A 19584-nucleotide genomic window follows, 5' to 3' on the forward strand; every position below is an offset into this window, starting at 1 on the left:
TATAAGAATGCTTGTGATTTTGCACATTAATTTTGTATTCTGAGACTTGTGAAAACGTTTGAGATTTACGTACATGTGTGTGGTTACTCAGTTTTCTTGTTTATAAATTTTATCAGTGACTTCAAATCAAATCTTTTATAATGGCATTTCTGCTAAAATTGATTTAAGTCCATATTTATTTCCCTGACCTCTGTTGTCAGGGCAAGTGACTCATATATGTACTGACTATGTATATCTTTTTGGTATGCTTCAAAAACCATTATAGCACTGGAAATTTTGGTAATGTTATCATGAGCAACTGCCACAGAATATAAAATTCCTTTTTATAACAGTAGACTTTGGGGTTTTTTTTTAAAACTCAAGTAGGCTAAAAGAATTAATTTATTTTATTTTATTTTTGAGATGGAGTCTCACTGTGTCACCCAGGCTGGAGTGCAGTGGTGCCATCTCAGCTCAGTGCAACCTCCGTCTCCCGGGTTCAAGTGATTCTCCTGCCTCAGCCTCCTGAGTAGCTGGGACTACAGGCGCACGCTACCACAGCTGGCTAATTTTTGTATTTTTTAGTAGAAACGGGGTTTCTCCAAATTGGCCAAGGTGGTCTCGAACTCCTGACCTCGTGATCTGCCTGCCTTGGCCTCCCAAAGTGCTGGGATTACAGGCATGAGCCACTGCGCCTGGCCTAGAATAAATTTTAAAACACCTTTTCCCTTTCATTCCTGTGAAAATCAGATTTCATAATTGTAGTATCAACTAGTACAATGGTTCTCAAAGTGTATTCCCCAGACCAGTAGCATTCACATCAACTGAGAACTTGTTAGAAATGCCCGCTTTTGGTGCCCACCCCAGTTCTACAGAATTAGGAACTTTGGGGGTGGGACCTAGCTCTCTGTGTTGCAACAGGCACTCCAGGTGATTCTGATGCACATTAAAAGTGTGAGAACCACTGTTCTACCCTACAGAAATAAAGAATTTAAATGCTAAGTAAAGATGTGCAGTTCCTTACAAAATAATCATAGGATGTTAAAAGTTATGATTCCAATATTCTATATTATCAGCATATATAGTAATGAAAATACGACACATGAAGGAGAAAACTTAGTAAATTATTACAAGAAGTATTACTGACTTTTAACATTTATTCTTGCATTTCCTCCCCAGTAGGTATAGCAGTGGCTGAATAAATGCTTTTCTTTTTTTACTTTTGTTATGGCAGTTGAAGTTAGAAGAAATAAGTATGTCTTTTGAATATAAGTGAAAGCAGATGTTTTGTTAGTGATATTCAGTAGTATTTATCACTTTATATTTAACCTATTGTTTTTTATTCTTATGTAATAAGGTGAGGTTTAATATCAGGTCACTTGAATTCCTTTCTGAAGTACTGTTTTCCTTTTGGTGTCTTCCACAAAATAGACATGTCATCTTTCTGGTGTATCCTCTGCCTTCAGTCTGATGTGGAGCACTTGAGAATATCTGTTTTGAAACTTAAATAGGTCAATAAGTAGTGCATGTGGGCCAGGCAGAGATTTTACATATATACATATATGTGTGTGTGTGTGTGTGTGTATATATATATATATATATGCAATTTGTTGAAGATTCCAAATAATGTAGCTACTTCTTTGCAGGGCTTTGGTGGTCCATGTAAAAACTCCATAATTTAAAGCTGTTTAAGGCAGAGGTTCTTGGTTTCAAGCAACAGAAACCAACTCTGACCTATTTAAGACAAAGAATTTATTGAAAGATATTTGTGACTCACAGAATTTCCAGGAAGTCTGGAGAATCATGCTGGGAAAAGGTAGGCACAAGTGATGTCAGGCAGCAGGCAGACCTTGCACAAAACCATAACACAGAGATAGTGCAGTACAGACACCACACCACTGCAGCCATCCCGAATGCTGTCTGCCATTGCTACCCCTGCATACTGATCTTGGATCCTGTCCCTACTGCCACTGTAAACTTGACATGTCTCTCACAGTGTGTCACCATTTCCATTGCTTTGTGCCCCTAGCTCCTTATTTAGAGCAAGTTCACCTGGTTATTTGAGTCCTAAGTTGATTTCCTTTAGCTTGTTTATAAGGGAGGTTGGAAAAGCCAGTACCTGGCTTTCTGAGCTATTATATTTGGAAGTGGGATTAGTCTTCCACCAACATTCACAAGTTAAGAAACTGTACAAACATAGAGAGTTCAGACGCTGTATAACAAACAAAAATTCCGGTAAGTATCTCTACTTCAGTGAATCTTCAACATGATAAAAATGGACTAGATTCCTAGGCAGGGATATAGGCTATAGGTCTTTCTGTCACAATGCTTAAAATTGTGGAATAAGTATTTAGGATATTAGTAGTTCCTTTGAATTAAAGAATTTTAAATCCTTTGTGGGTAGTGACTTTGCTATGCTTTATATGCTGTTTTATCTGTTACAAAATATGGTTCTTGAGACATACTCAATAATTATCTGTTGATCAACTGACAGAATCACTTAATTAATTATTGGTTGTCTGTGTTCCCTGGAATCAATGAATTAATCACTGGTTGTCTGTGTTCTGTGGAGCCCTGGAGTTCTGCGGTGGAGGAGAGGCGCAGAGGTGGCTGTACTGGGAAGGAAAGAGAGAAACAGACTCTGCTCCATCATCTGTGTCTCCCTTCAACTGGAGCATGTTCTACTTTTATCCATTTGACACTTTGAAGTTAATATATAAATTTAATTGGAAAAGAGTCTGCACACCACTGGGCTTGAAAGTAATTTAAAAGTAATTAAATAATGAGAAGAAAAGAGCGTCCTACCTTGTTTTTACTGTTTGTTTTTTATATTGACTGAAATGGTTTTCCTGGTCAATTATTTTTGGTAAGGAGTGTGTGGATTCATGGGACATTTTCTGAAAAAAACAAGAAAATTCTACAGCAAGAAATAAAATATTTACTAGATTTCTCCAAAACCAAATATTACTTTCTCCTCCAAGTCCTTAGAAATAAAACAAAACAAAAAAGTGTAGGGCCAGTTTTTATCCTGCTCCAAAACATATGCCTAATTTCCTCAATCATATAGTGAGTTTTCTAAGAACATTTTAATTTGCCATTCCTCTTTAAATCCAGTTTATTTGGCAGTGTGTACACGTTTCAAACAGAGGTAGCGTAACAGAAAGAGCACTGGACTGGGAGATAGCCAGACCAGAGTTCCAGTCTTCCTTCATCTTTTCACTCTCTGTGTAATCCTCAGAGCAAGTGTTCTTACCTCCTCACATCTTACTTTCCCCATCTATAGAAGTGGGGTAACAACTTCTAACCTGTATGATTAACTTCATGTAGATTTAAGGAAGATAATATATCCCCCTGTCTCTTAAAATCATTTGTCCCTGGTTCCCAAATGCACCTCTTGTGCTCTCAAACTTTTCTAAGATATTAAAAAGTGGCTCATTCTGGCTGCCTTTAGTTATTAACTCAGTCTAGTTCAATCAGACATATAATGCCCTCACTTCACTGAGCCGGCTTCCAATAAGATCACCTCCTATTGTTGTATCTAATTCACAGGTTCCAGAATCATCTTACATGACCCATCACAGTCATGGTCCCTGATTGCAACTCCATTTTCTCATGGTGTATTTTTACCTGTCTGGCCTCAGGACTTTGTAGGTTGTCTCTCTGGCTAGAACATTGCCCTACCTCCTCCTACCCATAAGGTCTTTACCACTATCCCAGCCCAAATCAGAATCCAAACTTCTTACAATAGTCTGTAACAGTGGCTTTTAAGCTTTTAAAACTATCACCCACTGTGAGAAAGTTAGGCGTACATTTCATACTCTGGTAAGTACATACATACATACCCGGGCATTCACACACATATCATTTATGTGTATATTCTGTATATGATAGAAACAAAATTTCTAAAAATGATTCTTATTCTCATTAAGTGTAATAAGCACTGATGTTTTCTAGTCTAGTCTAATCTCTTTTTAAAATGCTGTTGTGACCTATTAAAATTCATTTCATGACTCACTACTGGATCATGGCCTGCAGTTAAGAAAATTGTTTACACTGCATGCATGTTTAGTTTTTACTTACTTTGGCCTCATTTCTTTCTAACAGCTTTCTCATTTGTTATATCTAAAATACTTCAGACTTCTAATTTCTTTCTAAATATCAGTATCTTTCCCGTGTTGTGTGCTATGTTGTGAGTTTTTGTATTCTCTTCCTAAAATATTATTCTTCCTGTTTTCCGTGGGGCTGACTCCTTTTCATCTTTTAGTTTCAGTCTAAAAAAAAAAATCTGGCTTTCAGGGATAACTTTCCTTGACTATCCTATCTAGTATGCTCTCTCTTATTTATTCTACTTTTTCTTTTTCTTTTTTTTTTGAGACGGAGTCTCGCACTGTCACCTAGGCTGGAGTACAGTGGCTCGATCTCGGCTCACTGCAAGCTCCGCCTCCTGGGTTCACGCCATTCTCCTGGTTCAGCCTCCCCAGTAGCTGGGACCACAGGCGCCCGCCACCACACGCAGCTAATTTTTTGTATTTTTAGTAGAGACAGGGTCTCACCATGTTAGCCAGGATGGTCTCAATCTCCTGACCTTGTGATCCACCTGCCTCGGCCTCCCAAAGTGCTGGGATTACAGGCATGAGACACCAAGCCTCTGGCCTATTCTACTTTTATATTGTATTTTTTTGCTTTCATAGGAATGAGGAAAACTTCTAATTATCTTATTTTCTTTCTTATTTTTGCCCACTTTCTCCTTGTGTTATGTAGCCCTAATAACAGTAGAGGTCATGTCTGTGTTGTTCCTTTTATTCTAGGTGCCAGAATAGATGCTTATTAAATATTTGTTAAAAGAATGTATGCAGAGTAGCCTAAAAGCAATAAAATGTTGTACCCATGTAAGATAATGGTCACCATATCTATATTCCATCTTTATAATACAATTTATGGTATGAGATTTACAAGCTACTTTATTTCCTTAATTTATCACTTTCATGCCATTGCTTGATTTTATAGTGACAAGCTTATTGGTTGGAGGATATTCAAAATCTTAGTAAAATACAAAATACAGAATTGAGAGATACTGAGTATCTGGAATTGTGGATAAGACACCTGAAGATAAAGAAAACAGAAAAAATTGGTTATGGCTAAGATAAATTGCCATAATCATTCTAGTGAATAAGTAAGTAGGGAATATTCAGGGTCATCCTTAGCCAAGGTATGTGCTAAGGATGCCTTAGCACGATGGGAAACAAACGGCACAAAATTACTGAATTCAATGAATCAGAGTCCTGACATTTACATAGAACCTTATAATAGAGTCAGCTATGAAGAAGCTTCTGTCAGCAAGTATACACATATCGATGTGTTCACATTCATTACTGGATACATATGCAGAACAATGGAAAGATTTCTCTGCTGCTATAGAAATAATATAACATTATTTTCATGATTTAGTTTATGGTAATCAATACACAACAAACAAAATGAACATAGCAGTATCTTTTAAATGTGCACAGAATTGCTTGGGGATTTATCTATTTCAGGAATGTACAGTCCAGAAATAGTTAGCTGCTTTCAATCTGATATGCCAAAAATTGAGTCGTTTTCTTGAACATATGTTTAGGAAATTTCTGGAGAAAATAGTGTGCAAGCAGTAACTCTTATGAAGAATATATTCAGTATACAATATAAAAGATGAGCTGATCTGAGATATCAGAATTAGAGAGTCTATTTCTGGTACCTTAAAAGAACTGTTTATTTTGCTGTTGGTGCTTCCTTTTAAAATTAATTCTTAAGTATTTATTCAGGAGTTTAAAGTATTTAGACATGGAAAAAACCTTTAGGAGTTACCTGTTACTTGTGCATGTTTCTGGCTCTGGCTCTGGCTCCAGGGACTCCAACAAGTGGGTTCATGCTTGTCTTCTTACCTTTAAGGGACAGTGGCTAAGGATATTATTATTATTATTATTAATTTGGAGATGGAGTCTCGCTCTGTTGCCCAGGCTGGAGTGCAGTGGTGTGACTTCAGCTCACTGCAACCTCCATCTCCCAGGTTCAAGCGATTCTTCTGCCTCAGTTTCCCAAGTAGCTGGGATTACAGGTGTGTGCCACCATGCCTGTCTGATTTCTTGTATTTTTTTTAGTAAAGATGGGGTTTCACCATGTTGGCCAGGCTGGTGTCAAACTCCTGACCTCAGGTGATCCACCCATCTCAGCCTCTCAACATGCTGGGATTATGGGCATGAGCCACTGTGCCTGGCCCAGCTAAGGATATTATAATCTGCCTGTATTACTCAACCCAGTGTTTGAAAGTCTCCCCCATTTCCAATTGCAAGTGTATTTTTGTCAAAGCCAAACTCAGATAGTTTATCACACTTCATTCCTTAATATAATTGTGTGCTTTTTCTCCCTAAAAATTGCTACTCTTTACCCCAGTGTGTGCTTATAGAGTAGCCAAGCCTTGTCCACAGTCGCACGATGTAGTAATGGGGATAGTTTATGGATTAGGCATACTCTTTAGTGACTTTATCCCTTCTCCTCTTCTTTGGTCATTTTTTAGCTTATGAACTGACTTTGAGGGCTATATAGAGATTTTATATATCTGTGATGCATTTATTTGCATTACTGTCCTTTACTGAGTATAATGATACAAAGAGGACAGGCCCAAAAGCTGCAGTGATCCCTTGGGATGTTTTTCTTATGGTGGGGTAGCAACTTCCATGATCACAGAACATCTAAAATTCCAATCTGAAGTGGTAAGTATCTTCTGAAATGGCCCTGCCTTTTCCATGGCTTCTTCTTTACAATTGCAAGTACATCGTCTATAGGCCTCATTCTGGGTAATAATGGAAAATAGTGTAGTGCTAGAAAACAGTAAAGTAAGCTGTAAGGAAATCTCAAATAGCAACAGGAAGTTCATATGGTCCCTATTCCATTTGTTAAGCTATTCCTTAGTAGTTGTTGACATGTATCATTGACAGATGTAAAAAGTTATGTTCCTTTTTTGTGACATAATGGTTGAGAATATAGATTGTTTAGATTCCAGATCCATGATTCATCAGCTCTGTGCTGTAGACTAAGTTATTTAACCAATCCAAACTTCAGTTATTCACCTTGTATGTGAAACAGGAATTATTAATATAACAACACCTACCTCATGGAGTTATTATGAAAATTTAATGAGCTAATACCTAAAAAGCACATAGAATAGTGCCTGTTGCATAGTAAATGGTCAGTAAATATTAGCTATATTTAGCTATTATTATGTTTTATTTGAGAAATCTGCTTACTAGTAGGGGGCATCCTGAATCATCCTGCTTAGATGATAAAAAGGAAAGGGGGCACCATGTCCCACATCTGTCAAAGTATTTATTGTCCTATATCTGTTTGTACAGCTTATTTGACTATACTTAAATATCAACATCAGATTGTGCTGTTTTAAGCATAGTTAAGTGGGGCCACTGTCATATTTGGTAGACAAAAATTAAAATGACCTCATTTCTCATTTTATCTAAATTTGAAACCAACATGGCTGTTTTATTTTATTAAATAAGCATGTAAATAAAGAAACAAATGAGATTTCCAGTTGGGAAATATAGCAGTGATGAGAAGAATGGTACGTGTATTTTAAGTGACATTTTTCTATGTCACTTAAGAAAAAAAACGTTTTCTATGAATTTGTTTCTATCGTCACCCCAGACTAAACTTTTTACCTGGATTTGCTGTGGCTCTTTCTGGAAAGGGCACTTTACCCAGTGTGGAATATTTTCAGAACACTCTTATTATTTTACTGAAGTATATATTGTAAATTACAAGTATAATTTATAATGGGTTAAAAGTACTTGTTTTAAATTAATCAAAAATCTTGGAGTAGTTTAGCATAATTTCTCATGTTTTAACAAAATAAAAGATTTGTGATACAGAAATTTATGAAACTGGCTATTATGTCTACTGTACTTTTAAATATTTTTATTCGTTGACTGCTTAGTGTGCCAGCTGTGTACCAGCAACTGTGTTAAGTGTTGAGAGTACTGATGGGAGTAGGAAGACTTGAGGAAATTAACACATCGAGAGCTATGTTTCAGGAATTCAAAGCTTGTTGGGAAAGTACAGAACATAAAACATAACAGCCCTGTGAGGAGTGGCCATAGAGGGCAAAGGATGCAGAAAATAATTTTGAGATAAGGAGCTTCTGTTGGGAGTTTAAGGATGATTAGGACAAAGGAAGGGAGGTGGAAAAAAATGAAAAGGCCTTTCAGGCAGAGGAATCCTTATGTAGTGAAGTAGAAAGGCAAGAGAAAATGGCACTTTTTAGCAGGACCAGAAAAATGGTCAATATGATGCGAGTGAAGAGAGCATTTGATAACATGGCTAATACCAAGTCTCGAGATTATGTAGTCACGACCCCTGATGATTTTGTAAGATGGACAAGAGTTTTGAGCTTTTTTCTGAAGGCAAGAGAGAATCATAGGAAGGTTTTAAGCAGTTTTATTTTATATTTGCATTATAGAAAATTATCCTGGCAGCAAAGTTGGAGATAGATTGCAAGAGCAACTGATTAGAGAAGGGAAAATCAATTAGAAGGCAATTGCAGGTTGATCATCCCTAATGCAAAATCCAAAATCTGAAATGCTCCAAAATTTGAAAGTTTTTGAGCACCAACATAAGAGTGACATCTTTCGTTTCTGATGGTTCAATATATACAAACTTTGTGTCATGCACAAAATTGTTTAAAATATTTTATAAAATTACCTACAGGCTATGTGTATAAGATGTATATGAAACATAAGTGACTTTCATATTTAGATATGGGTCCTATCCCCAGGATCTCTCATTTTATATATGAAAATATTCCAAAATCTGAAAAAAATCCAAAATCCAAAACACTTGTGGTCTCAAGCATTGTTGATAAGGTATTCTCAGCCTGTATAATAGAGAACATTATGAATTAAAGTAGTGTGTATGATAATGGAAAAAGAGAATTGGAAAATTATTTAGAAGATTAAATTGACAGGACTCAGCAACTCATGTCAGTCAGAGGGAAGAGTAATCAATAATTTCCAACGCTGAGGATGGTGGTGCTGCCCTCTACTGAGAAGCGGAAGTGTGGAAGAAAGAACAAGAGAGGAAAGGAATCTCATCATATGTTACATTTTACACAACCTCCCATATTTCATAGGAGTTCTGAGTAGTGATGACCACTTGGCTGTTAGAAACCCAGATTTAATATTCTTAAAGTATAACTAGGAAGTAAAGAGAGCAGTGATACCAACTTACGTAAGATTGTTTACTAAGAGCATGTAAATGATTATACAGTACTGTATGTAGTAAAGGTCTTTGATCTAAATAAAAATAAGAGCTCAAAATAGAAAACTCAGAAAAATATTAATATTTGATGATGTGGTAGAAAATTGGAGATTCCAAAAGGCTCTTGAGAGGTTATGGTAAAAAGCAAAAAGTGGAAAAGAAGGGCTATAGAAACTAAGGGACAAAAGAGGTTAAGATATCCAGATCTTAAGATAGGACATATCTGAAAACATACACACCAAACTCTCAGGAATGGCTAGCTTTAGGAGGTAGCACTGAAGATAATAGCAAAAGAACTGGGAATTTCTATTTTGTATTTGAATGTTTAAAACATGTTCTACATATACTTTTATAACTTCTTGAGAACTTAGTATTTTAAAATAAAAAAGTTAAAAAGATCCACTTAAAATTGAAGTTATAGTCAATTGAAAATAAAAATAGATGAATCAAATAAGCTTAATCAGAACAGAAAAGGGAGGGAAAGGGTAACATGGAGTGGCCAACAGTGTCTTACTATAGATAGGTCACAAGAGATAAGGACTGACAGGAGTCTTTTAGCTTGGTATTTAGCTGTGGGCACAAGTGACCTTATTAAAAGCAGTTTTAATGAAAGGCTAAGGGAAAGTGGAAAGTGAGGACATGAAGAGTTGGAATAGTTTTAATGAACAGTTTTAATGAAAGGCTAATGGAAAGTGGAAAGTGAGGACATGAAGAGTTGAAATAGTCATCTTATAAAGGAGGAGCTTAAGTGTGAAGGGATAGAGAGAGATGAGGGAGGGACTTAGGGTCCAAGGTGAGTAAACTATTTGCTTAAGATCTTTGTGGAGGTAAGAAAGAGATCCATGCTAGCTCCTTTAGTCATGGAGGTTTATTGGGACTCACCCAGGAGTGTTAAGTAGTCTGAATATTAGCAAAGTAGGAGCTAAGTCAACTACTCACACTACTCCTACTTATTCCAGGTTCCAGCTTTTCTAAAACTGGGATTTGTAGTATGTTTTATAAGCAATTGAAGTTGTTCAGCAAGATTTCTGGGAGGGAAGAGACCTGAACTTATTTATATGCTGGAGGTAGGCACCAGGAGAGGGCAAAATCTCTGTAGTACAGAACTAGTTGAGGTACTTATTTAAATGGGTGAGCCCTTAATTTGAAAAGTAAATCAAACTGTTTCTGGGAATGAAGTTTTGTACAAAATGCAAAACTTGCCATGTTCCAAGGGCTAAGCCAACCAATATGTTTCAATTACATTCATATTAGGAAAAAAATTAATAAGATGACATAAATAAGCTAGTAAATTTCTTTTTTCTCCTTCTTCTTCTAAAGCCGAACAACAACGTATCCTTACACAGAGACGCAGATGTACAGCCAAAACACTGGAGGGAATTACTTTGATACTCAAGGGAGTTCCGCCCAGGTGACTACCGTGGTCTCATCCCACAGTATGGTGGGCACTGGTGGGATTCAGATGGGCGTCACAGGAGGACAACTCATCAGCAGCTCTGGAGGAACCTATCTGATCGGCAACTCAATGGAGAATTCTGGTCACTCAGTGACACACACAACTCGGGCCTCCCCAGCGACAGTAAGTATTTGAGTTTTTGGTAGTTTAATTTAGCTTTTAATAGTCTCTAATGAACATTTCCTTTTATAGAGGGAAAAGAACAACACAGATGGGACTGGGGCACGAATGTGTTAGATAGTTTTAATATTGTGATAGTTTGCAGAATATAGCATATGTAGTATTATGCAGAATGTTACTGATACGTATGCCCTCTAATCAGGTGAATTAGAGTTTTTAATTTTACTGGCAAATTAGAAAGGTGAGTTTTGCTCATTGAACTGCTGGTTTTAATAAGCTGTCTTCCGTCAGTAAAATATCTTAAATTTATATAGAAAGAACTCACTTTCGTATTATGCGTACTTTATGAGATAAAAGCCAGGCAGTAATACAGAGAATAAAATATAATTTAGCTTGGAATTTTCACATCTTTCAACAATAATATTTATGCTAGCTCATCCCCAGAGAAGTTACATTATGTAAGCCAGCATTTCCCAAACCTTAAATATGTAAATTTTGCCATATTCTCATGCCAACTGTATTATTACTAACTTAATATGTTTTCTAAGTTGACTCACCTTTAAAATAGAAAATCGTGTGTAATTTTTTCCTAATACATATTGAAATCAGTGTTTAAATAGTAAAATTAAAAATATTTACCCACGTGTCATGTGTAAATTCGTGTTGCATTCCACCAGAGAGATACTTTAGGAAGCATTAGTATAGGTGATTCAGATGAAAAATATTTGTGTTGGCTCTGATCATAGATATGAGTGAATAGTATCTTAGTCTTAGGATCATACATATTTAAGTTAAATTTAATAGATATATTTATTTTAACACATTGGGTTATTGTTTGTTTGTGGGTTTTTTTTTTTTTTTTTTTTTTTTTCAAATGAAGTTTCACTCTGTGGCCCAGGCTGGAGTGGCAGTAGTGCAATCTCAGCTCATTGCAACCCCTTCCTTCTGGGTTCAAGTGATTCTCCTGCCTCAGCCTCCCAAGTAGCTGGAACTACAGGCATATGCCACCATGCCCAGCTAATTTTTGTATTTTATTTAGTAGAGATGGAATTTCACCATGTTGGCCGGGCTGGTCTCGAACTCCTGACCTTAGGTGACCCACCCTCTTCAGCCTCCCAAAGTGCTGGGATTACAAGCATGTGAGCCACTGAGCCCGGCCAACACAATGTATTTTAATGTACTGAAATGATGTAATAGAAATAAATAGTCATAGAAAGTTTTGCAGAATTTGATATCATCAAACTCTAGCCTGAACTTCTGTTTTTCACCTCAACTAAGCATATGAGAATGGTCATTTAGAACCACATAGCTAAAGCAGCAATGGAATAGATTTTCTAGGTGTTACATATAAAAGGGTGCTGGGGATTTGAATTAAGGAGATGTATCCCATTTTATCATCTCATCATATAGTTTGTTCTTGCAATGAAATAGAGATAGAAATAAATTGGGGAGAAAATAGTAATATGAGAAACTTTATATTTCTCATTTTATGGATTTTCTCCAGGATATTATATGTGCTTGGTAAGTACTTTGTATATCCTTTGTGTATTTGTAGTAATTTCTTGTGTTCCTACTTTCATCATTCAGTGCCTTTTCCCTAATTCATTTTTTAAAAACTCTTGATTTTAATTCACTATTTGTTACTAACATCAGAACAGATGACTAGCTCTTCTGAGCGGAGTGTTCCTTTTTGTAATTTTTTTCTTTGTAATTTTGAAGCATTTCTTATGTGTATTTATTGTCTCTTGCTTTTAATAATATTAAATACAGTATTTTAAACCTTTTAGTCACACCAGTATATATATGTAGATTAGAAGCAAGGGAATTGCTACTAATAAACCATAGCTTTTCTGGATCTCAGTTCCCCTATCAATAAAATAAGGCGTTGGTTAGACTAAATGATTTCATAATTTCCTCCTACTTTAGAACCATTAGATTTACAAAGGAATTATAAAATATTCTAGATGTAAAAATAACTATATCTTCAACATAAAAAGAAAAGAGATAGAAAAAGGTGGCAGTAGTATATAGCACTCCTCCTATAGGCCACCTAGAAAATTATTTTCAGTGAAAGGAAAATACCACTTATCAAGGCCTTAGGAAAACTGAAAAACGGGGCAAAATTTGCCTTTCCCACTTTCATTTCATCCACCCTCTCTTATTCTAACATATCATCCTTTGAAACCCCATTCCTTTCCTACCTTACCTCCTCTAGGTGTTCCTACTTGGCCTTCATGCTGATTCTGATACCTGTTTAACATCTGCATCAACTGGATGTGGGTTTACTAAATTTACTTGCTCTCTCACTAAATTAACCAAATTGTTTAATCCAGCTCATGTAAATACAGTTGCATTGCTAACCTTTATAGTTTGATTCTTCTTCCTCTATTTTTTTTTTATAAGGGATACACTTTCTATGTAGGTATGTAGGTATGAAAGGTGGCATTACTCCTTAAGTTATCCATTATACAAATTTGATGTGTGATTTTTATTATACTAACTGGTAAATTAAACAGATAAAGTAACTGAATTATAAAACTGGGAATAGTTGAAAACTTTTACAAAACACCAATTTATAATATCAATTGTATATATTAATTTTATACTAAAAATATTCATATTTGAGGTTGTTAAGGATAAAACTATACTAAGCAGCCATAACAAAGAATGAGATCATGTCCTTTACAGGGACATGGTTGGAGCTGGAGGCCGTTATCCTTAGCAAACTAATGCAGGAACAGAAAACCAAATACTGCATGTTGTCACAAGTGGAAGCTAAATGATGAGAATACATGGACACATAGAGGGGAACAACACACACTGGGCCTTAGAGGAGGGTAGAGGGTGGGAGGAGGGAGAGGATCAGGAAAAATAACTAATGGATAATAGGCTTCACACCTAGGTGATGAAATAATTGTTACAATAAATCCCCATGACACACATTTATTTGTATAACAAACCTGCCCATCCTGGACAAGTACCCCTGAACTTAAAATAAAAGTTTAAAAAGTCAGCATTTGTTAATTTGGTAACAAATTTTATATGATGAATATATTATGTCAACTACTAATATTCAAATTTAGTCAAAATACTACTTATCCTTTGATTTACTGTTTCCTTTTATATGGTCCATGTGTGTATAATTATGTATATAGATATATACATCCATGCTTTTACTTATGTAAATACATACACGTACATTTAAAAGGCATTTCCTGTGGATAATATTAAATAGCATTTTTCAGAAAGATTTTATAACATTTTTATTGAATTATCACTGGATATGGGTTCAGCTAAGTTGTGACCTGAATATGTTAGGGATCTGTTTATTGCTACTATTTCAGTAACACATGGACGTTAAGGTAGAAGAATTGGCTACAGTCATAAATCTGAACTCATTATACATCTGTCTTCTAACTATATCAGCATAATATTTCCCTCTGTTTTCATTCATTTGATGTTCTAATGTATTTTCATGCTTATTTTCTATATAATCACATCATTTATAGAATTTTATAGTTTTGGAACTGAATATACTTTTCACTCGAAGATTAAAAGTTTGTGAATGTAGTTAGTGATTTTTTTGGTGCTCATCACAGCATAATTTATCTTATACCAGAGTAAGCAGTAATTACCAACTTGCTTTAAAAGCCTTATTTACTCACTCTTACATAAAATAATATTTTATTCTTATAATTAGATGGTTATGTATGGGGTTTTTTTAATTCTTAATACTTAAGTAAGATTACATTAATCATTTTTGAGACTGTGATATGAAAGTTAATTTTTACACCTTTATGTATATACATTTAGTATTTATATATGTTAATGGGATGTTGCTAAAATTAGATCCCACCAAGAGGCACAAGAAAAATATGTTGAAATTAATATTGTTCATGTTTCCACCTCTTTTGATTAATGTAAAATATTATAGTTTATTTAATTATTTGGAGGATAATTTGAAAGTCCATCTGCTGCTATATAAGTAAAAGTTTGGCCTAGTTTATATAATTAATAGAAAGTTAATTCATTTAAGAATTGTGAGTGCTTTTATTTATTTATTCTTGGCTTGGCATGTTTATGAATTTGGTGTAAGGGAATGCTTTTTCTAAGAGAATAAATATGTTTAGCACTCCAAAATAATTTTACCTTCTTATTCTTTTGCTTCTGTGTTACCAATGGCCATGTGTTTGATTTTAAAATTTTAATTTATTTATATGAATTAGTTATACATTCTTAAGTTGCACATTCAAAAGATATAAGAAAGTGCATGAGTCTCTCTCACCTGTTTCCCAGTTCTCATCCTTAGAGGCAACCAGTATTACCAAGTTCTCTCTTATCTTTTTTTAAAATTATTATTATCATTGTTATAATTATTATTATTATTATTATTTTGAGACAGAGTCTCGCTCTGTCACCCAGGCTGGAGTTGAGTAGCGTGATCTCTGCTCACTGCAACCTCCGCCTCCCGTGTTCAAGAGATTCTCCCGCCTCAGCCTCCCTTGGAGCTGGGATTACAGGTGTCCACCACCATGCTTGGCTAATTTTTTGTATTTTTAATAGAGACAGTGTTTCACCATGTTGGCCAGGCTGGTCTCAAACTCCTGACTTCAGGTGATCTGCCCACCCCAGCCTCCCAAAATGCTGGGATTACAGGCATGAGCCACCATGCCCTGCCACCAAGTTTTTAAAGTATTATTCTAGCAATATTCTAGCAGGATATACAAGCAGAATATATATTTTTTCACTCCCTCTCTTTTTCTTTTTTTTTACACAAATGGTAAGAAAAATGCCACATCTTATGTCTTGGAGACTTTCTGTTTCTTGTTAGTATATGAAGGACTTCCTTATATTTAAGGGAAATGATTATATTGGAAGGAGCTGAATTGCCCATCTATCTTACCAGAGGAAAAAATGTTGAAATAATATTAGATTATTGGTTATGACTACATTGAGACAGAAAAGCAATATAGTCACATGAGATGAACACTTCTGTTTAATTATCATATATGAAGATACGCTTAGAAGAAATTTTAAGTTAGAAGTATGCATAAATTATGCATAAACCACAGTTCTTATTTTATGTGAAAAACAGTAATTTCTATTTAAAATAATTTACTAAGTTTTACAGTTAGCCTCATATTTTTTTTTTAAAACTCTATCCACTTATTTTGGCAGAAACATGTATCACCATTATGATCTTAGCTTTTCTGTTTTCCTGTGTCCCTTTTCCCTAGGCCAACTCAGTCCCTCAAATGAAACTCCTCAGACAGAGTACCATGAACCGTCTGCTTCCTACACTAAACCATAAATTGACTGAAGGATCTGGGCCTCATTTTTAAAGCATTTAATAAAATGGGGCTTTGAATGACTTGTAGTCTCCATCACTTCATCTGTATTCCATTCAGCTGTCAGTCAGTTCCACACTGCTCCAGCCTCGAAGCTGATAAGATCTAGAAGCAGTAATTTTACCATTAAAGCTATAAGACATTCCACTCCTAGAAATCTTGATAAACTAGCAGGTTAAGACAAAGAGAATGACAGGGTCCTTCATTCTTTCCTGAGCATAGCCAGTGAATTCCTCTGAACTTTAAAACTTTAAAGCCAAATATAGACGACCGGGCGCGTGGCTTGCAAGCCTGTAATCCCAAGGCAGCTTTGGGAGGTCCGAGAATGGGGCCGGAATCACGAGGTCAGGAGATCAGAGACCATCCTACGCTATACAGCGGTGAAACCCGTCTCTGCTACTAACAAGAAAATACAAAAACTAAGCCGGGCCCCCGAGGTGCGGCCTGTAGTCTCCAGGCTAACTCGGGAGGCTGAGGCAGGAAATGGCATGCAACCCGGGAGGCAGAGCTTGCAGTGAGCTGAGATCTGGCCTGCACTCCAGCCTGGGCGACAGAGCGAGACTCCCGTCTCAATAAAAAAAAAAAAAAAAAAAAAAAAAAAAAAAAAGCCAAATATAATGAATTATTTTATTTTTTAGCTACTTCATATTTGAAACAGCATTTCAGAACACAGGTGTATGGGTAACATGCCAGAAAAAGCTAGGTTCTTTGTCATACAAGATCTAGATAAGCAAAGTTTAATGATGCTCAAAAATTGTACTTATAAATATTAAAGTAACCTATATCTCAGGCATCCTCTTATATATCTTTTGCTTGATCCTTCCTTAGGTCTACAAGTCAAGTTTTATGTTGTTACTAGTTTGAAACTAACATAATTTTTAAAGAAAAAAGCTCCATCAACTTAATGCTTCACTTATAAAGATTAGATAATCCAGATAAAATATGAAATGCATTGGTGCAGATTAAAATATTAATACATCATAGTCTATGAGTGACATGTAAGTCAATATTAGACTAAAAAAGTTTCAATACTGCCTCTTCCACTGGTCCATGTGTTTAATTTAAAGGGGAAAAATACGACACAGTGCCTATGACCAATTGTCAGTTCTCTGAGAGAGAATTTCTCCATGTTCCTGTGCATATTAGTTCATCCCCCAAAGTGTGTGATTTGATTAGCACTTTCTCAGTACACATAACTCCAGTTGTTGTGTTTATTGGCCACAGAATTATCTGGTTTCCTTTAAACTCTAGTTACCGCATTTGATTGTAACTATTGGTATTAGTAAATTCCATGACATAGGAGTTTTGTAATCTACAGACTTAGAAATAATTTTACATATACACTTCAAATTTACTAAGTGTAAGTTTGAGTGACTTTTTCATGTCTCATAAGAAAGGAAGATGTGATGTTTTTTTTTTTTTTTTTTTTGAGACGGAGTCTTGCTCTGCCACCCAGGCTGGAGTGCAGTGGCTGGATCTCAGCTCACTGCAAGCTCCGCCTCCCGGGTTTACGCCATTCTCCTGCCTCAGCCTCCTGAGTAGCTGGGACTACAGGCGCCCGCCTCGTCGCCCGGCTAGTTTTTTGTATTTTAAGTAGAGACAGGGTTTCACCGTATTAGCCAGGATGGTCTCGATCTCCTGACCTCGTGATCCGCCCGTCTCGGCCTCCCAAAGTGCTGGGATTACAGGCTTGAGCCACCGCGCCCAGCCAAGATGTGATGTTTAATTGTGCTTTTAAAATTACAGGAAAGATGCAGTTAGGCAAAAGAAAGGAAATGTAAAAATCAGAGGGAGGTAAAGAGGTCAGAACTTGCAGATGATATGATTGTGTACTTGATAAAAATCATAGAGAACGAAATTAAAAACTATAACAACTAATAAGACATTTTAGTAAGGTGGCAGTACAATTTTTTTTTCTTTCGAGAGAGAATGTCACTCTGTCACCCAGGCTGGAGTGCAGTGGCACAATCTCAGCTCACTGCAACCTCCACCTCCTGGATTCAAGTCATTCTCCTGCCTCAGCCTCCCTAGTAACTGGAATTACAGGCACCCGCCACCAAACCCAGCTAATCTTTTGTATTTTTAATGGAGACAGGGTTTCATCATGTTGGCTGGGTTGGTCTTAAACTCCTGACCTCAAGTGATCCGCCTGCCTCGGCCTCCCAAAGTGCTGGAATTACAGCCCTGAACCACCGCGCCCGGCCACAAAATTAATACACAAAGAAATCAATAGCTTTTCTAGATAGTTAGAAAATATAATAGAAACAAAGATCTCATAATAAAAACAAAAAATACCTGGCAACAAACTAATAATAAGTGTGCAAGATCCAGTTCCTGAATAAGAAATACCTAAAGTTCCCCAGGGACACAAAGGGAAACTTGAATAACTGGAAAGGCATGCCATATTCTTGGATAAGAAATTTCAGTATTAAACATTTATTCTCCCTAAGTTAACATAAAATGTTTCAACATAATCTCAGTCATAATGCCAATAGATTTTTTGACAAGAAAGGCTGTTCATGTAAATAAACTTGCAAGAATTGTATAGAAAATTTTGTAAAAATAAAAGTAACGAGGGATGGGGTAGAGGGAAACAACCTATCAGATATTACAATATATATAAAATTATAATAATTAAAACAATTGTCTAGGCACATGAATAGACTGGTAAATGAAAGATGAGAGACCAAGTAGGCCAAATGCGTGCAGGAATATTGTATATAATAAAGGAGGCATTGCCTGTGAGTTGAGAAGTCATGGATTATAAATAAATGATATTTGAAACAACTGAGTATTTTATAAAAGAAAATTAGATTGGTTCATATATTAGTCTTTATATCAAAATTAATTTCACTTGGATAGAAAAATGTGTTTTATTATTAGAGTGGGAAGCATAATATAAAATCCAGAAGCTATAAGGAAAATATTGATAAACTCAGTTATATAATGGTGAAAACATTCTGCTGAGAAAACCACAGTAAACAAAGGCAATGGTGAAACAACAAACTGGCATAAAGTTTTGAGGTATTATACTCAAAGGACTAATTTTTTAAATATATAGACCACTCTTACAAATCCATCAGAAAAAAATAACGAAAACGGAGCAAATACAAGAACAGGCAGTCCAATGAAAAGGAAGTGAAAAATAAACTACAAAGAAATACCACCTTTCATCCCATACAAGCAATGCGGAAGAGGTTGGTAAGCCTTGCTAAGTGTGTAAGGAAACAGGTACTCTCAGTCATGATTGATGGGAATCTAAATTGGCACAAAATTGGAGAGCAATGTGGAAGTTTTTTATCAAAATTAAAAATACACATATCCGGCCGGGCGCGGTGGCTCAAGCCTGTAATCCCAGCACTTTGGGAGGCCGAGACGGGC

The 19584-nt window shown here is 35.9% G+C and overlaps 1 protein-coding gene across 1 annotated transcript in view; it reads left to right on the forward strand.

The window, feature by feature from the left end:
• RFX3 (regulatory factor X3) overlaps nucleotides 1–19584 on the forward strand; it is a gene marked incomplete at its 5' end in the record, with an annotated part of 147816 nt that overhangs the window by 21067 nt on the left and 107165 nt on the right. Inside the window, one exon of the mRNA XM_017871691.1 lies at nucleotides 10600–10858. Within this exon, the coding sequence (XP_017727180.1) occupies nucleotides 10600–10858 (259 nt within the window). The remainder of the gene's footprint in view (nucleotides 1–10599; nucleotides 10859–19584) is intronic.

This window comes from Rhinopithecus bieti, unplaced genomic scaffold (assembly GCF_001698545.2).
Source record: "Rhinopithecus bieti isolate Rb0 unplaced genomic scaffold, ASM169854v2 scaffold_6906, whole genome shotgun sequence".
NCBI lineage: Eukaryota > Metazoa > Chordata > Mammalia > Primates > Cercopithecidae > Rhinopithecus > Rhinopithecus bieti.